The 25,067-nt window shown below is 36.9% G+C and overlaps 1 protein-coding gene across 1 annotated transcript; it reads right to left on the reverse strand.

Moving 5' to 3' along the window:
• Positions 1-773: 773 nt before the first annotated feature.
• On the reverse strand, positions 774-25,067 carry LOC128685111 (polyamine-transporting ATPase 13A3; the record flags this gene model as incomplete). The annotated part of the gene is given in 10 exon segments (XM_070081878.1): positions 774-3,588; positions 4,314-4,533; positions 5,287-5,444; positions 8,666-8,936; positions 18,004-18,126; positions 18,455-18,613; positions 21,372-21,545; positions 23,143-23,250; positions 24,717-24,809; positions 24,941-25,067. Coding segments are annotated over 10 exon segments (2,509 nt in total), but the record flags the coding sequence as incomplete, so codon positions are not given.

Genomic DNA, 25,067 nt, shown 5'->3' on the forward strand with positions numbered 1-25,067 from the left:
TGCTTCAGAAATAGATATCAAAGTATTGCATGTGTCTTACTCCTCCCTCTCCTTGAATCAAATCTGACTGCTTCCCATTCCCCACATGCTGAAGCTAATAATAAAGAACAGTAAGAGCTTGCATTTCCAATGCATTTATCCTGTATATAAAAATGTCCTTTGGCTAATTCAAAAAAAAATTGTTGTACAAGCTTTCCATGTTGAGAAGAAAGCATCAGCCATTTGATTCTAGTAACCAACCTTGACTCCAACTAACACTATGTTTTAATCAAAACATTTTAGATAACCTCACTGTTAGACATGTGTCAAGTCACACTAAAGAGGTCATGTGGACTTGAACTCTTATCTGCATAACAGGTAGGCACCTTAACTCTGGACCACTGAGGATTTAACATAAGTGATGGGTATACAAATTAATGTTACTCTGAAACCCAAGTGGAGTCAGGAAGTGTGTAAAAATACTCGCAGTAACTGTTGGGTCTGGTCATGATCACAGGTCTAGTAGAAGTTTATGTTTTACTTCCTGTGAATCATACACAGTGTTGGGATAAGATGGTTGCCTACTACTATGCAGAATAATTTAATCCTACATACATGATGTCTTCTTTACACAACATTAAGTCTGCAATTTTGTGGAAGCTCAGCTTGCAAGTCACTCAGCTTCCACAGTCCAAGGTAACTCTTTTTTTACATCATTTTACTGTAAACATAAGAAATTGCATTCAGTGACTTAACACAACAGGTAAAGTTAAGTCCTAACAATAACACAAAAATTACTTCATCACTTAATTTATTTTTTTAATCAAACATTATTACATCTATACATCACATCTACCTCTTTTTGCCTCTCGAATTCTCTTGAGTAAATATAAAATATAATCTTTCTTTTCAGTACAAAATGTACTCTTTCTGGACGTAATGTGAGAAACAACTTATATAAATATTTCTTCAGTAAATGCTTTTCTTAATGAAATATTTAAATGGGGGTACAACCAAAATCATGAAGAAACTGTGTAATCCATTGCATAATAAAATATACCTGATTGGTAGTTTTGTTTTATGTGTTAGTATGATTCCCTGAGTCTTGTATTCATCCTGCACTGAATGACCAATACGGGTTTACAACTTTTATGTGAATGTAATAATGTAATTATTCATCATACATGATACACCTCAGAATTCATTGCATTTTAGCAAAAATATAAAGTTTTTATTATTATACGCTGTTCAGAAATTAATGAAAATTTTACACAGTCCTACAAACATCTGTGCATAATACAGAGTCTGAAACTATTACATGAATAGTTTATACATCACATAAGATAATGCATTTTAATACTCTCATGATATAACTTTGGTTGCTATACCTGAAATTTCAATCAAAATTATTTTAGTAGGATAGTTGAACCATTAATTAACACAAACTATTCATGATGCACTATAACACTAATTAAACTGAGCTAAACAAATTTATTCCCAATCCTTATTAATAAACAATGAACATGTATAAACTTGTTTGGAATAATTCATACTATTATATTATTGTGAACAGATTTACAATATACATTTTTTAATAAGTAACCAAAGTAGAAAACAAAATATGATGCAGAATTTCAGTCATTAAAATCATGATGTACAATAAGTATTACAATTACCAGTATTTCAAGCTGTAGATAAGGTCAGTTTGAGTCCATCACTGGATGTGTCTACTGACATGTAACATCTACAACAAAACACGAGGGTGCAGTGGAATCACCTTCTTACTTTTGACTCGATTTTTTTTTAAGAAGTTATTGCATCCTAGTTCAGATAGAAGTAATATTTTACAAATCTGTTATGATGGAGTACGATTTTAAAGACTGCATTAAGGCATCAAACTTATTAGCCTTCAATATTTAGTTACAGAGGGACCCAAGAATTAGACATGTTACGGGTAATTTACACATATCCACAAGCAAAATATTACAGTTTCCAAATTGTGTCCAGATCATTATTTACCCGAGTACTCTCGGGATATATTTATGAAGGTGCTACATTTAATAAATACCTTTTTACATACATGGATAAAACTAAATTAACATCCATTGGTCTCTCTCAAATTTAAAGGAATATTAAAGGTGAGGCATTTTTGTCATGGTATTTACAAAACCACTCAAAGAAGTCAACTACAAACAATCAATGTATTTTGTCAGTGAAATACAACCCTCTGGAAGTGGAAAGCTCAAAAAAATATTTAATAGTAAATGTTTTAAAATATTTAGAAAACTGTATGTATTTAAATATCATCTTCAAAAAAGGTCCCTTAAAGATTAAATAAAATTGCCTACCATTGCTCCTGTGCACTATGACCACTTGCAGGGTTAGGGATTACCAATGAATAAAAAATGCATTAAAAATTTTAAATAATTATAACAGTAATAAAAATAATTATTATTTTAAAATTTAAACATATTCATAACCATACAATGCAGAACACAAATGAAAAATACCAACTGAAAGAATTTAGTGAATCTCATAAAGAAGACTGAAACTGTGTGACAGTCGTAACAGCTCCAGGAGCATGTCCATTGGCTTCAACTTTTTTTATTGTCTCTCCCAGCTTCCGTGCATCAAGCATCAATTCCTTTTTTTCCCCTCCAGACAGATCAGCATCAGTTGATAAGGGTGGCCAGGTTTTATCATGTTTTAAGTCTTGTTCAATTGCTAGATACTTCTTCTTGGACTTATAAACATCATGGAATTTATTTTTGCATTTCCGATAACATAAGTAGTCGATTATTATGTATTCAATGAAGACTGCTAGTGCAGAATACAGTAATGAATATAAGATCATCTGCCATCTAAAAAAATCTGCCTGTTGATCACCTGCTGGAGGCAATACTAACTCAAACTGGTCAATAATGAATTGAGGAGGAGCAACTGTTAGAACCACACTGCATACAGTCATTACCAGGATAGATCCTGATAACAAGTAATTGGAATAGACATGCTGGCGGAAAGGTGGACCACGGGAGAACACTAATGCAAGCATAATATACTGAAATTGAGATACTGAGAAGACTGCATAATTTTCATGGCCAGCAAATATTTCGTCTGATGTTGTAGCATTGAAGGGTACATACCATGGCTGCTCCTGAACATAAAAGAAGCAAAATGTTTGGAAGCCAATTACTGCTAACATGTGAACCACAATTGATGCTATGGGTGCTACCGAGAGGAGAGATGCTGGAGGAGAGTATGATGCAAGTGGACCCTTGTAGGAATCAGTGCGGCCAAAAAAAATGGCAAATACAGTGATGAGAAAGAGATCAATCCATAGGAACTGAAGATCAGTAAGGTTGCTATCAATTGAGTAGAGAATCATAATAGATACAAACTGAGTAAGTGAATATGCTGCCATGTATTTAAATATTCCAAAACTGGTAACAAGAGCACAGCGTCCTTCTCTGATGAGGGTGGGAACACAAGCAATGTTGGCATTAGCAGAAGTGAAGGGAGAGGCTACAGATGCTTCAGCCTCGGAGAGTGAAATTCCTGCATGTGCAGCTTTGAGGGCACCACAGTCATTAGCTCCATCACCACACATTCCTGAAATTATGAAAATATCTTTACACATCTAGAATCTATGAAAAAATCATCTCTTAAAGGACTCTTAATCTAGGAAACTGGAGCACCCCACTTGATGGCCTCCCATTCCTCAAACACTGTATGACCTTATGGGCTTTGTGCTTCCCCATGAATATAATATTAATCACCCCATTTTTAAAATTTACAAAGAATCACCACAATAACATTGATCACTATAACTATTAAGAGGAAACAACAGGGCCACAATACTAAAATTTACAAATAATCATCATACATTACAACTGACAAAGAATCTTAATACATGCCTAAAAGTATCATAATTTATGAAGGATCACCATACTCATTCTTCTAATTTATAATCACCTCATATTTCTTAAACTCTTAAGTTTTCAAATGTTCCTGAAATTTAAAAAAACTTGCAACATATACCTAAAATTTAGGCAGTTTTTAAAGTGTGAGTGAACATTATGATCTATATACTGTAACATCAAGTTTTGATTTTTTGTTTTTCTTAATTTTCAAAGCTGTCCTGACCTACACAATTACAACCACTTCACACTTACTGTACATCTTGATCATCCATTAAATTTGGCTATATCTTATCAATTCATTTTTTTTTTTTAACCCTCCAAGTCCTCCTCTTGTGTATTGAACAAGCTAATAAATTAGAAAGTACTAAAAAAAAAATGGTCTTAAATGAGGATGCAAACAAATTTTGAACTTACCAACATAATATCCAAGAGACTGAAGTTCTAATACAAGTTGTTGCTTCTGGTCAGGACTCATTCGTGCAAAAATAGCTCCTCGAACTACCAACTTCTGCAGCTTGTCTGCGAAATATTCGTGCACCACCCCCCAGGATTTGCCTTCTATAGCAAAACAGTATGAATCATTTGCATCATCATCTATGTTTATGCCAACCCCAGCATCCACATGTCTCATTACCTTGGAGAGAAGAAAAAATTATATATTTTTATATTACAAAAAATTTAGACAAAAAAAAGAAAATATAAAAAAAGGCCTACAAAAACAGTGCATGCCCACTTATAAGAAGCCACTACTTCCCCAGGAGTTGCACTCCTGTCTGGTGAACATTGGGAAGATGCTGTACTACTGACCCAATATATTTGAAAAACAATTAACACTACAGTATTTCAAATGATTCACTGAAATGACAAAGCATTCAGGGTCATTAATGTGATGATTTCAGCCTTTAAATGTGTTCGTACCTTGTAAAACTAATGCATGAACTATCAAGCCTTTGTTGAAACTTTTGGGGAAAATAAAAAAGGAAACTCTTTTACTCTATATCCTTCACAGGAAACAGAGGTGTCTTGAAGTTGCTCAAGAGATCTTGATCTGAGGAATTGAAGCTACCCTTCCTCATATCAAACCTGATTACTTTCCATTACTCAGTCTCTGACTCCTATATGTTTAGCACTTTCCCATGAATAACAATAATAAAAATAAGTGTTTTACATCACACTATTTGATCATTGCAGATATTTTTCAACTTCTCAAAAACCTACTTAATATTTACCTGAATTTAGAGGCTAAGCATTCACTGGGCCTTGTAAATGAGCAGGCCTGAATGGTTAAAAAAAATAAAAAAGACTGCCAACATGTTTGGGTCTTGTGAGATAAACTACATGGAAAAAATTTAGACACTAAGGAAACAAATTTAACTGAAGGACTAACCACTGGAGATGCTGGAGTTTTGGCTGTGGTAGCATGGAATGTGAGAGATGCTGGCAGGCCCTGGTGTGGAGGGAGAGCCTTGATACTGATAACCTGCTGCTGTGGACCAACCAAGCCACACTCACGACCAACACTCAGAGCTGTCAGCATGTTGTCCCCTGCAACAAAATATACCTTATAACATTTTACTACTAAACAATTTAACATAGTTACAAGCAAAACTGCACTACCCAACGTAGCACCCAGAATGACCAAAGATTACCAACAGTGAAACCTACAAATCGAAAATAATAGAGATCAAAGGAAGACTGCCCACAAACCGAAAGCAACACCCCGCTGCCAGCCGAACAACGTAACCCTAAGCTTTGTATAACTACAACTTCTTCTTAACTACAACAATTCCTGTAGTATTATGAGGCGCAATCTAAGAGGAAACAGCACCAAGGCCAGCAAGAAAACACTGAAAAATCAACTATTCAACAAGTGTAGCCAGGAGGACGCCGGCCCAGCAACCACCCCACTCACCACCGCTCAAGGCGACACCACAACAATAACAACAAACATGGCTGCCACCAGCCCATCCTCCCCTCTCTTCCCCGGATTCAACCTACCAAGTAGTCTCTCAGGTATGACCAACGATCCAGATACCCTAAAAACATGCATCTCCAACTTAGTTATTGAAAATATGAATCTTCGAGAGATGCTAACAAAACAAGACACCAGGATGACACAACTCGAGAACAAAATCCTCAGTCTTGAACAAAAGTTATCAACACCAGGAATGACTAACTGTGACAAGACCATCCAAGCAGTCATAGATAGCCATACCCAACAAATAATATCTCTTAATACAAAGGTTGAAGAAGCAGTAAAAGAATGGAAGAACAACTTAGATAACCAGTTCAGTGACTACTTTGCTCTCCAAGAAGATAAAACTGAGCAAGATAAACTATCGGACGCAGTAATAGTTAACAGTCCACTTTTTCCCAGTGATATGAACCAAACAAACAGTAAAGAAATTACTCTGCAGATCATAAAGGACCAAACAAGTGTTATTGTACCAGAGTCAGAAATAAAAGAAGCCAGGTTACTAGGATCCCATGGTAGAAAAAGTGTTATGCTTAGATTCCACTCACATGACAGGAAAAAAGACTTAATTATTGCATCTATTAAAGTAAAGAAAGAGGTATACATAAACGAGTGTCTTACCAAAAAACGTCAGAACCTCCTGAATAGAGTCAGAAAACTTAAGCGGGAGAATAATGACACAATACACCAATGCTTCACACGAGATGGGAAAATTCTTGTTAGGAAAACAAATGTAAGTCAACTGTACACAATCACGAATGAGAATGATCTATCACGATTTCTCAGGGATACTAATCTTACAGAGAATAACTAAACAATGTCCAACCTAAAAGCCTACGTAGTGTAGTGTATGTTTTGCTCCATTATTGTTCAAATTTCATTGTACAATCTCTTAGTAATTAAATAATCAACTACCTCATTTTGTGATTTTACTAGTAAGCATAAGTCACCTTATGTAATTTTCTTATTTACTATTGTTTGCTTAAACATTAGCTGAATTGATACTTTCTCTGTCCATATTACTACCTCATATTTTTTTAAATACTATCAATTGATATTACTTACTAAAATTAATAATTATCATTTTTACTATAATTTCAATTTACTCTTAACATTTTTGACATTTAATAACCATTACTTGTCTAATTACCTTTACCTGTTTTAATACCACATTTACTATCTTAGAGTACTCTTAATTACCTTGTACTGCCATATAACCTCTAGTATAACTACCAGTGAAATATTGAATGAAATAAACATTACTTTTTCACTTTTTTGTAATCATTATTACTTACTAAAATTTTATTAAACACCTTATTTACTACCAGTCAATTTTACTTTTGTACATTAAACATTATTTTATACTTCCCATAACATTCTGTTGCCAAATTTTCAAGTTTGTATATTCAACTCCAACCTTTATATTATCCTTTGTACCTGTGTACCTGTGTACCTGAGTACCTGTCTACCATCTTACTATCATATTATAACCAAGACATTACCCTTGTTATTTTTTACTATTATTCTTTTGGTACTTTAATTGTGAATTATATTTTGTCAATTTAAATCTAGTTATACTCCTGATCTTGTCAACAACCTATACCAGACTCTAGTGAAATTGCAAGTACCATTTCAATTTGTATTTTTATATTTATTATTATTTATTATCACACCGGCCGATTCCCACCAAGGCAGGGTGGCCCGAAAAAGAAAAACTTTCACCATCATTCACTCCATCACTGTCTTGCCAGAAGGGTGCTTTACACTACAGTTTTTAAACTGCAACATTAACACCCCTCCTTCAGAGTGCAGGCACTGTACTTCCCATCTCCAGGACTCAAGTCCGGCCTGCCGGTTTCCCTGAATCCCTTCATAAATGTTACTTTGCTCACACTCCAACAGCACGTCAAGTATTAAAAACCATTTGTCTCCATTCACTCCTATCAAACACGCTCACGCATGCCTGCTGGAAGTCCAAGCCCCTCGCACACAAAACCTCCTTTACCCCCTCCCTCCAACCCTTCCTAGGCCGACCCCTACCCCGCCTTCCTTCCACTACAGACTGATACACTCTTGAAGTCATTCTGTTTCGCTCCATTCTCTCTACATGTCCGAACCACCTCAACAACCCTTCCTCAGCCCTCTGGACAACAGTTTTGGTAATCCCGCACCTCCTCCTAACTTCCAAACTACGAATTCTCTGCATTATATTCACACCACACATTGCCCTCAGACATGACATCTCCACTGCCTCCAGCCTTCTCCTCGCTGCAACATTCATCACCCACGCTTCACACCCATATAAGAGCGTTGGTAAAACTATACTCTCATACATTCCCCTCTTTGCCTCCAAGGACAAAGTTTTTTGTCTCCACAGACTCCTAAGTGCACCACTCACTCTTTTTCCCTCATCAATTCTATGATTCACCTCATCTTTCATAGACCCATCCGCTGACACGTCCACTCCCAAATTATAAATAAGTTTATATTATAATTCCTACTCTAAGATTGTTGGCATGTTACCTTTTATGTGGATGGTAAGGCTCAAGGACTATAATAGACATTACAGTTTAATATACTCAATGAAAGAATAGTCTGTGAAATATTACATACTTGTAAAATAATCAGCTGAGCTAATTTGCATAACAAATTTAATTAGAAGATATATCAAGCAAAAGAAACCGGCAATAAATATATTTTAAAAATTATAAAAATGTTAAAGAATTATCAACTGCAATACTGCACTCTATATAACCTTAGGATTTTACTGTAAGAACAGAAATTGACTAACCAGTAACCATTATTGTCCTAATCTTGGCCATGTGGAGCTGAGAAATAATAGGTGTAGTTTCTGATTTCAACCTGTTCTCCATAACTAGTAGTCCAAGGAATTCTAGGTTGCACTCTACTTCATCACGGTTGATTTGCTGTGCCTTTCTATAAGAGAGCCTAAGAGGGCGCCAACCCAGCGCCAGCACACGGTACCCTTGGTAAGTATATTGCAGCAGCTGTTCAGAGAAGTTAGAAGGTACTGTCTCAGGCTGTGACAAGCTTGCTATCATCTGCAACGAATATAAACAGAATTTTTTCAACTTCCTTATGTCAGCATATTATACACAGTATTACTAATAGAACAAAACATTTCCTCTTTAGCACACAAGCCAACCCTTTACACGTCTTCTCCCTGGATATGAAATCTCATATACTCTGCCTCTTCCCTGACATCAGCATCCCTCCACCATGTAGCCTTATGACCTATGTGGTTTTTGTCAAAAAATAATCTGAAGCCAAGACAGCAACAACTAAGTGTCCATAATAAGGTTAACAGATTGCCTGGATTTATAGCAAGAAGTAAAACAACAGAAGTTCAAAAGTTATCCTACAGCTCTAAAGTATCATTACTCTCTCAGGGATGAGGCTTCTGATCCAAGGAATTAAATTTGCCCCCCCCCTTTCCCCTTCCGGAGATTTAACATGACTGTCTCCCATTCTTCAGGAGCTGTATGACCTCTGTGTGTTTAGCACTTTCCCATAAGTATAATAATAATAATTAGGTTATGAAAGATTGTATATTAGATTGGAATTAGGGAGTATGGAGGGAGCAAATGTGTTCAGAGATTTGGGAGTGGACTTGTTGATGGATGGGTCTATGAAAGACAAGATAAACCATAGAAATGACAAGGGAAAAAAGGTTGGAGATGCACTGAGGCATCTGTGGAGACAAAGAACTTTATTCATGGAGGCAAAAAGAGTGCTGTATGACCTCCATGGTCATACAGAGCCTAGTGGAATGGGTTTAGTAGTCCTATATGTAGTAATAATTGAATTAAAAAAAAGTCCACTGGATGGTATTCCCTCCTGAAAGAGCTACATAAAAAAGCAAAGAAGCTGTCAATTACAGGTACAACACTTATTTTCCAGTATCTTTGGTTCCTAAGTTTTGTTGGAATAATGACTTTGCCAGACCAACAGAGTCACGTAATGATAACTTTACAATACATCTCTGACGCAGTAATTATACACCTGCCATGTCTCTACAACATCATGGTCTGCTAGAAATTTAAATTAAACTTTTTTATAAATAAAGTAGGTTTATTTATTACTGTACTTACAAAGAATGTTGCAGTACTACCACTACCAAAGTGTTAAATTTTATAAATTTACTGGAACTGCAGACCTAATCACAAAGATCTGGAAGATGAAGGTTATCAGGATTAATCTGTTTTATAGTTGACTGTTTCATCATGGATTTGTGATGCAGGGTAGTAGGTTGGTAGACAGCAACCACCCAGGGAGATACTACCGTCCTGCCAAGTGAGTGTAAAACGAAAGCCTGTAATTGTTTTACATGATGGTAGGATTGCTGGTGTCTTTTGTCTGTCTCATAAATATGCAAGATTACAGGTATGTCTTGCTACTTCTACTTACACTTAGGTCACACTACACATACATGTACACGTTTATTTATACACACTCATCTGAGTTTTCTTTGATTTTATCTTAATAGTTCTTGGTCTTATTACTTTTCCTTTTATATCCATGGGGAAGTGGAATAAGAATCTTTCCTCCGTAAGCCATGCGTGTTGTAAAAGTCAACTAAAATGCCGGGAACAATGGGCTAGTAACCCCTTTTCCTGTAAAGATTACTAAAAAGAATAAGAAGAAGAAAATTGTCAAAGTGGGAAGTCTGAATGTGCGTGGATGTTGTGCAAATGATAAGAAAGAGATGATTGTGGATGTTATGAATGAGAAGAAGCTGGATGTCCTGGCTTTAAGTGAAACAAAGCTGAAGGGGGTGGGAGAGTTTCAGTGGAGAGGAATATGGGATTAGGTCAGGGGTTTCAAATAGAGTTAGAGCTAAAGAAGGAGTAGCAATAATGTTGAAGGATAAGCTATGGCAGGAAAAGAGGGACTATAAATGTATTCATTCAAGGATTATGTGGAGTAAAATAAAGATTGGATGTGAAAAGTGGGTTATAGTAAGTGTGTATGCACCTGGAGAAGAGAGAAGTGTAGAGGAGAGAGAGAGATTTTGGGAAATGTTGAGTGAATGCGTGGGGAGTTTTGAATCAAGTGTGAGAGTAATGGTGGTTGGGGATTTCAATGCTAAAGTGGGTAAAAATGTTATGGAGGGAGTAGTAGGTAAATTTGGGGTGCCAGGGGTAAATGTAAATGGGGAGCCTTTAATTGAGCTATGTGTAGAAAGAAATTTGGTAATAAGTAATACATATTTTATGAAAAAGAGGATAAATAAATATACAAGGTATGATGTAGCACGTAATGAAAGTAGTTTGTTAGATTATGTATTGGTGGATAAAAGGTTGATGGGTAGGCTCCAGGATGTACATGTTTATAGAGGGGCAACTGATATATCGGATCATTATTTAGTTGTAGCTACAGTTAGAGTAAGAGGTAGATGGGAAAAGAGGAAGGTGGCAACAACAAGTAAGAGGGAGGTGAAAGTGTATAAACTAAGGGAGGAGGAAGTTCGGGTGAGATATAAGCGACTATTGGCAGAAAGGTGGGCTAGTGCAAAGATGAGTAGTGGGGGGGTTGAAGAGGGTTGGAATAGTTTTAAAAATGCAGTATTAGAATGTGGGGCAGAAGTTTGTGGTTATAGGAGGGTGGGGGCAGGAGGAAAGAGGAGTGATTGGTGGAATGATGAAGTAAAGGGTGTGATAAAAGAGAAAAAGGTAGCTTATGAGAGGTTTTTACAAAGCAGAAGTGTTATAAGAAGAGCAGAGTATATGGAGAGTAAAAGAAAGGTGAAGAGAGTGGTGAGAGAGTGCAAAAGGAGAGCAGATGATAGAGTGGGAGAGGCACTGTCAAGAAATTTTAATGAAAATAAGAAAAAATTTTGGAGTGAGTTAAACAAGTTAAGAAAGCCTAGGGAAAGTATGGATTTGTCAGTTAAAAACAGAGTAGGGGAGTTAGTAGATGGGGAGAGGGAGGTATTAGGTAGATGGCGAGAATATTTTGAGGAACTTTTAAATGTTGAGGAAGAAAGGGAGGCGGTAATTTCATGCACTGGCCAGGGAGGTATACCATCTTTTAGGAGTGAAGAAGAGCAGAATGTAAGTGTGGGGGAGGTACGTGAGGCATTACGTAGAATGAAAGGGGGTAAAGCAGCTGGAACTGATGGGATCATGACAGAAATGTTAAAAGCAGGGGGGGATATAGTGTTGGAGTGGTTGGTACTTTTGTTTAATAAATGTATGAAAGAGGGGAAGGTACCTAGGGATTGGCAGAGAGCATGTATAGTCCCTTTATATAAAGGGAAAGGGGACAAAAGAGATTGTAAAAATTATAGAGGAATAAGTTTACTGAGTATACCAGGAAAAGTGTACGGTAGGGTTATAATTGAAAGAATTAGAGGTAAGACAGAATGTAGGATTGCGGATGAGCAAGGAGGTTTCAGAGTGGGTAGGGGATGTGTAGATCAAGTGTTTACATTGAAGCATATATGTGAACAGTATTTAGATAAAGGTAGGGAAGTTTTTATTGCATTTATGGATTTAGAAAAGGCATATGATAGAGTGGATAGAGGAGCAATGTGGCAGATGTTGCAAGTATATGGAATAGGTGGTAAGTTACTAAATGCTGTAAAGAGTTTTTATGAGGATAGTGAGGCTCAGGTTAGGGTGTGTAGAAGAGAGGGAGACTACTTCCCGGTAAAAGTAGGTCTTAGACAGGGATGTGTAATGTCACCATGGTTGTTTAATATATTTATAGATGGGGTTGTAAAAGAAGTAAATGCTAGGGTGTTCGGGAGAGGGGTGGGATTAAATTATGGGGAATCAAATTCAAAATGGGAATTGACACAGTTACTTTTTGCTGATGATACTGTGCTTATGGGAGATTCTAAAGAAAAATTGCAAAGGTTAGTGGATGAGTTTGGGAATGTGTGTAAAGGTAGAAAGTTGAAAGTGAACATAGATAGACAGCAACCACCCAGGGAAGTACTACCGTCCTGCCAGATGACTGTGAAACAAAAACCTGTAACTGTTTTGCATGATGGTAGGATTGCTGGTTTCTTTTTCTGTCTCATAAACACGCTAAGATAACAGGGATATCTTGCTACTCCTACTTACACTTTGGTCACACTTCACAGACACGCACATGCATATATATATATACATACATCTAGGTTTTTCTCCTTTTTCTAAATAGCTCTTGTTCTTTTTTATTTCTTCTATTGTCCATGGGGAAGTGGAAAAGAATCTTTCCTCCGTAAGCCATGCGTGTCGTATGAGGCGACTAAAATGCCGGGAGCAATGGGCTAGTAACCCCTTCTCCTGTATACAATTACTAAAAAAGAGAAGAAGAAAAACTTTATAAAACTGGGTTGCTTAAATGTGCGTGGATGTAGTGCGGATGACAAGAAACAGATGATTGCTGATGTTATGAATGAAAAGAAGTTGGATGTCCTGGCCCTAAGCGAAACAAAGCTGAAGGGGGTAGGAGAGTTTCAGTGGGGGGAAATAAATGGGATTAAATCTGGAGTATCTGAGAGAGTTAGAGCAAAGGAAGGGGTAGCAGTAATGTTAAATGATCAGTTATGGAAGGAGAAAAGAGAATATGAATGTGTAAATTCAAGAATTATGTGGATTAAAGTAAAGGTTGGATGCGAGAAGTGGGTCATAATAAGCGTGTATGCACCTGGAGAAGAGAGGAATGCAGAGGAGAGAGAGAGATTTTGGGAGATGTTAAGTGAATGTATAGGAGCCTTTGAACCAAGTGAGAGAGTAATTGTGGTAGGGGACTTGAATGCTAAAGTAGGAGAAACTTTTAGAGAGGGTGTGGTAGGTAAGTTTGGGGTGCCAGGTGTAAATGATAATGGGAGCCCTTTGATTGAACTTTGTATAGAAAGGGGTTTAGTTATAGGTAATACATATTTTAAGAAAAAGAGGATAAATAAGTATACACGATATGATGTAGGGCGAAATGACAGTAGTTTGTTGGATTATGTATTGGTAGATAAAAGACTGTTGAGTAGACTTCAGGATGTACATGTTTATAGAGGGGCCACAGATATATCAGATCACTTTCTAGTTGTAGCTACACTGAGAGTAAAAGGTAGATGGGATACAAGGAGAATAGAAGCATCAGGGAAGAGAGAGGTGAAGGTTTATAAACTAAAAGAGGAGGCAGTTAGGGTAAGATATAAACAGCTATTGGAGGATAGATGGGCTAATGAGAGCATAGGCAATGGGGTCGAAGAGGTATGGGGTAGGTTTAAAAATGTAGTGTTAGAGTGTTCAGCAGAAGTTTGTGGTTACAGGAAAGTGGGTGCAGGAGGGAAGAGGAGCGATTGGTGGAATGATGATGTAAAGAGAGTAGTAAGGGAGAAAAAGTTAGCATATGAGAAGTTTTTACAAAGTAGAAGTGATGCAAGGAGGGAAGAGTATATGGAGAAAAAGAGAGAAGTTAAGAGAGTGGTGAAGCAATGTAAAAAGAGAGCAAATGAGAGAGTGGGTGAGATGTTATCAACAAATTTTGTTGAAAATAAGAAAAAGTTTTGGAGTGAGATTAACAAGTTAAGAAAGCCTAGAGAACAAATGGATTTGTCAGTTAAAAATAGGAGAGGAGAGTTATTAAATGGAGAGTTAGAGGTATTGGGAAGATGGAAGGAATATTTTGAGGAATTGTTAAATGTTGATGAAGATAGGGAAGCTGTGATTTCGTGTATAGGGCAAGGAGGAATAACATCTTGTAGGAGTGAGGAAGAGCCAGTTGTGAGTGTGGGGGAAGTTCGTGAGGCAGTAGGTAAAATGAAAGGGGGTAAGGCAGCCGGGATTGATGGGATAAAGATAGAAATGTTAAAAGCAGGTGGGGATATAGTTTTGGAGTGGTTGGTGCAATTATTTAATAAATGTATGGAAGAGGGTAAGGTACCTAGGGATTGGCAGAGAGCATGCATAGTTCCTTTGTATAAAGGCAAAGGGGATAAAAGAGAGTGCAAAAATTATAGGGGGATAAGTCTGTTGAGTGTACCTGGTAAAGTGTATGGTAGAGTTATAATTGAAAGAATTAAGAGTAAGACGGAGAATAGGATAGCAGATGAACAAGGAGGCTTTAGGAAAGGTAGGGGGTGTGTGGACCAGGTGTTTACAGTGAAACATATAAGTGAACAGTATTTAGATAAGGCTAAAGAGGTCTTTGTGGCATTTATGGATTTGGAAAAGGCGTATGACAGGGTGGATAGGGGGGCAATGTGGCAGATGTTGCAAGTGTATGGTGTAGGAGGTAGGTTACTGAAAGCAGTGAAGAGTTTTTACGAGGATAGTGAGGCTCAAGTTAGAGTATGTAGGAAAGAGGGAAATTTTTTCCCAGTAAAAGTAGGCCTTAGACAAGGATGTGTGATGTCACCGTGGTTGTTTAATATATTTATAGATGGGGTTGTAAGAGAAGTAAATGCGAGGGTCTTGGCAAGAGGCGTGGAGTTAAAAGATAAAGAATCACACACAAAGTGGGAGTTGTCACAGCTGCTCTTTGCTGATGACACTGTGCTCTTGGGAGATTCTGAAGAGAAGTTGCAGAGATTGGTGGATGAATTTGGTAGGGTGTGCAAAAGAAGAAAATTAAAGGTGAATACAGGAAAGAGTAAGGTTATGAGGATAACAAAAAGATTAGGTGATGAAAGATTGAATATCAGATTGGAGGGAGAGAGTATGGAGGAGGTGAACGTATTCAGATATTTGGGAGTGGACGTGTCAGCGGATGGGTCTATGAAAGATGAGGTGAATCATAGAATTGATGAGGGAAAAAGAGTGAGTGGTGCACTTAGGAGTCTGTGGAGACAAAGAACTTTGTCCTTGGAGGCAAAGAGGGGAATGTATGAGAGTATAGTTTTACCAACGCTCTTATATGGGTGTGAAGCGTGGGTGATGAATGTTGCAGCGAGGAGAAGGCTGGAGGCAGTGGAGATGTCATGTCTGAGGGCAATGTGTGGTGTGAATATAATGCAGAGAATTCGTAGTTTGGAAGTTAGGAGGAGGTGCGGGATTACCAAAACTGTTGTCCAGAGGGCTGAGGAAGGGTTGTTGAGGTGGTTCGGACATGTAGAGAGAATGGAGCGAAACAGAATGACTTCAAGAGTGTATCAGTCTGTAGTGGAAGGAAGGCGGGGTAGGGGTCGGCCTAGGAAGGGTTGGAGGGAGGGGGTAAAGGAGGTTTTGTGTGCGAGGGGCTTGGACTTCCAGCAGGCATGCGTGAGCGTGTTTGATAGGAGTGAATGGAGACAAATGGTTTTTAATACTTGACGTGCTGTTGGAGTGTGAGCAAAGTAACATTTATGAAGGGATTCAGGGAAACCGGCAGGCCGGACTTGAGTCCTGGAGATGGGAAGTACAGTGCCTGCACTCTGAAGGAGGGGTGTTAATGTTGCAGTTTAAAAACTGTAGTGTAAAGCACCCTTCTGGCAAGACAGTGATGGAGTGAATGATGGTGAAAGTTTTTCTTTTTCGGGCCACCCTGCCTTGGTGGGAACCGGGAAGTACAATGCCTGCACTTTAAAGGAGGGGTTTGGGATATTGGCAGTTTGGAGGGATATGTTGTGTATCTTTATATGTATATGCTTCTAAACTGTTGTATTCTGAGCACCTCTGCAAAAACAGTGATAATGTGTGAGTGTGGTGAAAGTGTTGAATGATGATGAAAGTATTTTCTTTTTGGGGATTTTCTTTCTTTTTTGGGTCACCCTGCCTCGGTGGGAGACGGCCGACTTGTTGAAAAAATTTTCACTGTTACACATAAATGTCTGTCTGTCTGTCTAGCTTTGTCTGCTGATCTCTCTCTCTCTGTATGCCTGTGTGTCTCTGTCTTTGTGTGTGTCTCTGTCTTTCTGTGTGTCTCTGTCTTTCTGTGTGTCTCTGTCTTTCTGTCTGCCTGTGTGTCTGTCATTCTGTCTGCCTGTGTGTCTCCGTTTTTCTGTCTGCCTGTGTGTCTCTGTCTGTCTGCTTGTCTCTCTGTCTCAGAGAGCAGCTCATGAACCAACAGGTATTACACACGATGGAGAGTCATCACGTCTGATTCCTGTTCAAGTGAAAATGCATCTTACATGCCAGTCATACTTAATATGCCTTATATCTACAAGCACAGTATAGCACTCTATCTGGATTTTTTGGGTTATCCTAGGTAATTTACATTATGTATGATAACTGTACTTATGTGTACCTGTGAGAGAGATACAGACAGACAGATAGACAGACAGACAGAGATAGACAGAGACAGATACAGACAGACAACCAAAGTCAGTCAGTCAGCCAGCCAAATACGTGTTACACATGTTCCAGAATAATTTCTCTTGACTTAGGGAATAGGTTATAGGACATTCTGGCAGGATGACACTACCAGTGGTATCAAAAATGAAAGGATGTTGCATATATGTTGTGCATGGGTTATTATAGAGGCTTTTGATATTTCCTCAACCACTTGTGGCCACATCTATCTCAAAGTCACTAAACTTGGGGTCAACATCACTTTCCTCTTAAACGGGGAGAGCTAATATGACATAACATCAGTGAATCCCTGGTGTTTGCCATGCTATTTCCTCTAGCTGGCGCTCAGTTGAACTGGTGCTCCCACAAGGTACTAAGTGGTCCCAGTCTTTTTTTTAATACTGCAAACACTGAGTGTTAGGACCTATTCTATACTGACTAGGCATCTCAGGCCAATCATGCGAAATTTGGAGGCAGGAAAAATAAAACGTTAATCTACGTTTGGAGCACTAGTGGTAATAACATAGATCTAAGTTTGGACAGTTTAAGGGTTTTAAAAGTGCAACTTACAGAGTAGAGTTTGCTCATAATTTTTAAAAGTGTTATATCAAGGGTTTGCTCTACTGACAAGTAAATATGTTATTAACCTTATCCATAGTCAGGGTTAAATGTTAGCAAAATATACTAAGAATCACACAAAAATCGAGGAATCACCAACAAATCCAGTGTAAACAATATAAGTGAGCTTGTTACACACATCATTTGTGGCCACCCTCATACCTTTGTCCGGACTATAAGAAGTACCAGACCATCTGTTTCTAGAACACTGGTGCTGTACCTGTACTTGCACTGAAATAAACAAAAATACAATACGTATGTGTAAAGAACAGGACTGCCTTTTGTAACTCACCTCTGGAGAGCCTTTACAGTAAAGCTCAAAGTTTGGAGCACCAAGTCGTCGAGTAATGACAGACATACGTTGTAAGCTGGAGGAGAAAGGAAACTGACGAAGTATTCCTAGTTCTAGTGGTGGCTGAAACAAAATTCATAAATTATGATGGAGATATACAATATCTTAAATAAATAATGGGCAGAAATTATATTTAAATTTTCTTGAATATTATTTACCATTAATACTTAAACCTTAAAACTCAAAAAAATTCCATATTGTCAACAAAGCAAGTAACCCTAGTATTTACTATTTCTAGTCTTCATGAAGCCAGGACAACTGCTATACACTTACATAATCAAAGGAAAATATTTATAGTATATAGGCACTGTTCCAGTGATTGGACTTAATCAAGTGATCAAACCCCTAATCAATAAATTCATAATAAAACAAAAAATGGGAAATATCTTACTTCTGTTTCTACATTTTCATTGCTGATGACAACATCAGGGGCACTCGGACGCACTACAGATGGCATCATCATGTCATATTTATTGGTGTCATCCAAACCTGGTTCATCCAAAGTCCAGCCAGTACTCTCAAACATTTTTAGATCCAAAGGATCACCCACCTGTTAAAACAAGAATTACAAAAAATCAGGATTGATTATTAATTACCATAGTTAAATTAGTAAAGATGACTTTTACTCAATAGTTAAAAGATCAAAACCTAACGTAGGATGGCTCAAGAATGAAAAATACAGTGGTACCCCGAGTTTCATAAATAATTCATTCCAGAAAGCTGTTCGAGTGCCGTTACCGAATAATGTAAATTAGATTAGTTCATTTCAGACCTCCAAAAATACACTTACAAAAGCACTAACAATAATACACTTACATAATTGTTCGAGTTAGGAGCTGTACGAAACTCGGGGTACCACTGTACTTGTAGCCTCTACAGGCGAGTAAAAAGTCTATTTTTTAGTATATTTGTAGTACAAGCAACAGAACAAGCTTTTTAACACTCTTGTAAATATAGTGATACTACTAACAGAACTTACTTAATCTGAAGTAACCATATATGTATATAAACACAGAACAGCATTACAACTACAGTGGACCCCCGGTTTACGATCAGCTCCCAATGCGACCAATTATGTAAGTGAATTTATGTAAGTGCATTTGTATGTGTATGTTTGGGGGTCTGAAATGGACTAATCTAATTCACAGTATTCCTTATGGGAACAAATTCGGTCAGTACTGGCACCTGAACATACTTCTGGAATGAAATAATATCATAAACGGGGGTCCACTGTATATCCCCTAAACATTCGTGCATGGTCTTAGAAAAGTTCAAAACATGAGACACAATACACTTTTAAGATGGAGGCAAAATGTGATCTTTCGCTTAGTGTCTGCAACACTGCATTATCACTTAATGCTCTTCTGAAAGGCATGTGGGCTGAGTTACACTGTACTACATAATATTAAAGCATAACAGAAGAAACGCACATACGAGAGCCACCATGAAGTATACCTAAGTGTTTCAAAACGTTAATTAGGAAGCCTGTTCACGTCACCTCCCACCACCCAGCACATGAGTCTTGCATTGTGTTCTTGTTTTTTTGCCTGGCAGATGGGTGGTAAATTTTCAGTCAGGGAAGGTGTTGCAATAACTGTTTGTTCTATTTTGAATTTAAGAGTGTCATTATAGTAAATGAGTTTTATAAAGTTCTACTAGTTGCTTATCAAACTGTCAGTCAACCATCAATAAAAAAGAATTACCCATATTTCAACATTTACAATATTGTATATCCATACTTAATATTAAGCCATGTAAAGACACAAAACTCAGAAAATTAACTGATATGTGTATTTTGACCCCCTGTTGTGTATTTTGACCCCCATGCAGGTGAGCATGCAGCATCAGCTGCATGCTCACCTGCATGGCTGAGAGGCACAACCTTCCTATAAATTCATGTTCTCCTTACATTTGTGAATCTGCTGAAGAGGACCCCAGCAAGGGGTCAAAATATACAACCAATTAATATTCTGAGTTTCTGTCTCCATGTGGGCTATTAACCCTTTGAGGGTCGACAGGCCCTCTCCGAAACTCGTTCTCAGGGTCGGCCAAATTTAAAAAAAAAAAAATTATTTTCTCTTATGAAAAGATAGAGAATCTTTTCCCGATCATAAGGACACCAAAAGTTTGAAATTTGATGGAAAACTTACGGAATTATGCTCTCGCAAAGTTAGCGGTCTCGGCGATGTTTACGCATCGGCGATTTTGCCCACTTTGAGCCCCATTTTCGGCCAATTCCACTGTACTAGTCGACAAAAAACATGAATATTTCGCTAGAACTCCATTTTTTCTATCGAATGGGTGCAAGAAACCACTCATTTATGAAATTCAACTATCCAGTACAGTGGTCAGAATTTAGCAATTTTGCCAATTTCACACAAATTTCAAAAGATGCCAATTTCCGAATAGGGTCCAGAATAAACAAGAAAGACATTCCTGGCACTAAAATGACATTTCCTCTGGTCATTAGTCACGTCTCAAGGCCCCTCTTATATTCTTTTGCTTTCCACTTTGAATTTTTATTCTCACAAAAAATATAAGATTTACTGTTATGCAGACTACTGCATTAGTGTAAAAAATGGTATAAATATTATTGGTGCACTTGTGAAAGAATATTAGACTCACCAGTTGACGTGTATTGCACGCTTGGCACGATTTGTTTACTTTTGAAATTTGGTAAAAATCGAACATTTCTGCTACTTTGAGCTCAATTTCAAGGTACCTTTCATTGTAAAACCAGTCAAAATCATCTCAATTTCTGTAATATGTCTTCCATTCTATAAAATGAGACCAAGAAAACTAGAATACAACAATAAATACCATACGAAAATACAGTGCAAAGTCGCTGTTTTATTCCAAAAAAATGGTCAAAGTTTTTTTTTTCTCATTATGCACTGTGTGCTGCAGGATTTTTTTTAGACTGTGCACACTGACCACATAGACCCATTCTTTCATATGAAGGCCTACCAGCTTTCTCCCACTAGATTTGAGGGCGCTAGAATTTAGGCGTACTAGTACGTCAAAAACCCTGGGTCGTAAGCCGTACTAGTACGTCCAAAACCCTCAAAGGGTTAATGAGCACTGACAAGTGTTTATTGCACTTTCTTTAGTTAATACTGTATATATTTAACAAGCACAATTATATACCAATTACACAAACAACTCTCACTGAGTGAGTTCTGTTGTCTTCCAAAACTATTTAACAAAGTACAAGTGAAAATGAGAAGCATGGGTTACTAGTCATATTTATCACAAAATAATATATATGATGGCTAAGCAGTTTCAGAGGAACACACTGATTTAGTTACCTGTTGCAAGTTGATAATGGTAATGGAGTGACAAGTAGCCATTGCATACAATAGATGGTCATGAGGGAGTGTGGCTGGAGATGTTATCTGAGTCAGTTGGACCTGCTTGCCCAGTGACTGGGCCACTGGCACTACCCCTCGCATGTCCAGACCATCCTCAGTTAGAGTGCCAGTCTTCAAAAAATAAATACTTAATTTATCAAACATTCTTATATCTTATTTAATATATCTATGATAGCAAACTATTATTAATAGACATGATCTCCATACATCATTGTACTGTAACAGGAATTTGTTAGCAATAGTGTGCTATTATATACTTTCACTTTATTTTCAAATTATCACCATTATAGTGTCTACAATTTAATTTATCTACCAACTAACTCCGAGGAATAAATAAACCTAAGTAAACTTACAATATAAATAAAAAAATCTGCTCAACCTATTGTGTGATGCATAAATATTTCTTCCTCTTTCTTTCAACAAACTAGCCGTATCCCACTGAAGTAGGGTGTTCCAAAAAGAAAAACAAACAAAAGTTTCTCTTTTTAACTTTAGTAATGTATACAGGAGAAAGAGTTACTAGCCCCTTGTTCCCGGCAAGTCAGTCACCTCTTACAACATGCATGGCTTATGGAGGAAGAATTCTGTTCCACTTCCCCCATGGAGATGAGAGGAAATAAACAAAAACAAGAACTAGTAAGAAAATAGAAGAAAACCCAGCGGGGTGTGTATATATATGCTTGTACATGCAAGTGCTGTGTGACCCAAGTGTAAGTAGAAGTAACAAGACATACCTGAAACTCTGCACTATTGCCAACTATCACTATGAATTTTGTTTAGGCCTTTTGTCTCTTACATTTTATATTTGGCCCAAGTAACACCTGCTGCATTTTCTGCATAAATACATTATTTATCTTTAGTGACTCTTAATTTACTTATATATACAGTATGTGTGTATACAATACATACATCTGAAAGCTTCATACTGAAGGGTTGTTGATCCAAAAAATTGGAACTACCCTTCCCTCCCTTGGATCAAACCTGATTACCTTCCATTCCCCAGGTAGTATACCTCCTACAGGTTTGGTGCTTCTCCATGAATAAATATACAGTGGAGCCTCGGTTTTCATATGCCCTAGTCTGTATGTAAAACTATAGTTATTCTCTATAAAATGTATTTTTTGTTAATATTTTTGGGTGTCTGGAATGGATTAATTGGATTTACATTATTTCTTATGGGAAATATTAACAAAAAATATATTTTATAGAGAATAACTATAGTTTTACATACAGACTAGGGCATACAAAAACAGAGGGTTCCACTGTAAATTCATCCCATTTCAAAATAAATGGGGATGGAACAGGCACATTTCATCCGTACAAAACCTGATTGGCCAAGCACTTGCTATTAACTATTTTAATAACATTTATGTTTGGTTTTTAAATAACTTTACTCCATCATATTCAACTGGTCATACAAGAAAATACTAAAATATCTTATATTTGCAAGAGAAATTATTTTAAAGTACACAAAATTCATAGATATTTAAAATTTTACTGTTAGGCAAAAGCAGACATGTACAACTAATGTGATATTTGTTGTGGCAACATTTTGCTCTCCAGGAACTTTGTCAAACCATTACAGACTGAACAAAGATCATGGAGGGCAAAACATTGCCTCAATAAACTGTCATATTAGTTGAATGTGCCCTTGTACCTTGCATGTTGTCAATAATTCTACCAACATTATTAAAATGTTATTGTTTACCTTATCAAAACAGATGCAGTTCAAAACTCCAGATATGTTTATGGAGCGAGGTGATATGCAAAAAATTTTATGGTTCTTCAGCCTCTGGAGAGCATACAAGATTCCAACCTGAAAGAAAAACAGGATTATAAATTTATACTAGAAAAATGAGCAAAGTAAAACCTCAAAAGTCTATCTTTGAAATAAATTTTATGAAACTGTCTTATGTCATAATTTTGAATGGTATCCTAGGTTTTCCTAATAAAAAAAAATATTGTAGTATAATGGTGATGATGAATTCCTTTTTAATGTAACTAAGAGTTGTATCAGGGAATCTGTAGATCAAATTTCCCTTTAGCCTTTAGTTTGCCCAAAATGCAATATACATGATTAGTGGTTTTCTTTTGTGCCTACCAATGTTTTATTATGCATAATCTACATTGTATTTATTTTGCATAAAGAAATAAAAATTGTATTATATTGTACAATGAACAAGAGAAACACCATTATCTATAGATACCGAGCTATTATACGTATTACGAATCACTTTATCTACTAAATTACAAAAACAATTAGATCAGAGATATATATTTACATATTTTTGCCATGCTAGAACCATGACCAGGCACGAAGATGACAAGAATGACGAATTTTCTAATTAAGAGATAGAATATTCATACAAGGTGAAACAAATCTAATGTGCATACCTTGGAAGTTCCAGATGTTTCAGCTCTAATAATAAACTTCAGCTTCCCTAGTAAGATGTTTCAGCTATAATAATAAACTTCAGCTTCCCTAGTAAGATGTTTTCAGCTATAATAATAAACTTCAGCCTCCCTAGTAAGATGTTTCAGCTCTAATAATAAACTTCAGCTTCCCTAGTAAGATGTTTCAGCTCTAATAATAAACTTCAGCTTCCCTAGTAAGATGTTTCAGCTCTAATAATAAACTTCAGCTTCCCTAGTAAGACGCTTCAGCTCTAATAATAAACTTCAGCTTCCCTAGTAAGATGTTTCAGCTCTAATAATAAACTTCAGCTTCCCTAGTAAGATGTTTCAGCTATAATAATAAGCTTCAGCTTCCCTAGTAAGATGTTTCAGCTATAATAATAAGCTTCAGCTTCCCTAGTAAGATGTTTCAGCTATAATAATAAACTTCAGCTTCCCTAGTAAGATGTTTCAGCTCTAATAATAAACTTCAGCTTCCCTAGTAAGACGCTTCAGCTATAATAATATACTTCAACCTTCCTAGAAAGTTATTTCAGTTACCTTAATAACTTTCAATCTCCCTAGAATGATGTTTCAGCTATCATAAACTTCAGCCTCCCTAAGATGTTTCAGCTGTCATAAACTTCAGCCTCCATAAGATGTTTCAGCTATCATAAACTGTTTATTCATTAGCTTTTAATTTCACATTACTATTGAGTTCATTTAACTACCAAGATGTGACACAAAATACATAAAATACGTATAAAATGAATACCGAGATACAAGAACAGTAAGGCTGGGAGAACACAGTCCCAGGGAGGTGCAAAATGAGTCAAATGCCAGGATGACATAGTATATTTTTAAAAATTCTTATATAAAGAAACTTACCGTCATGGCCATAGGTAGTGCAGGAGGGATGACAATAGTGATAAGATCCAAAGAGTCTAGAGCAATTGCAGACACCGCTAATCCACGCATATACTGAAACAATCAGAAAATAACACTATAAAATCATAACACTTGGACTTTAAATTTAAGATTTCCCAAAATATAAAAAAAGAACTTTAAGTTCCATAGAGAGTTTAACAATAAAACTGTTGTACTGGCATTACCTTGGTAATAACTGTGTATAAGAAACCAACAGATGCTATTCCTGCCAGAACTCCAACAAATTTGTAAGAGTCTTGTTGGAATTTGAAGTCCACAGGAGGAGGATACATAATGGAACGGACTAGTGAA

Source organism: Cherax quadricarinatus, unplaced genomic scaffold (genome assembly GCF_038502225.1).
Source record: "Cherax quadricarinatus isolate ZL_2023a unplaced genomic scaffold, ASM3850222v1 Contig4783, whole genome shotgun sequence".
In the NCBI taxonomy this organism is placed as follows: domain Eukaryota; kingdom Metazoa; phylum Arthropoda; class Malacostraca; order Decapoda; family Parastacidae; genus Cherax; species Cherax quadricarinatus.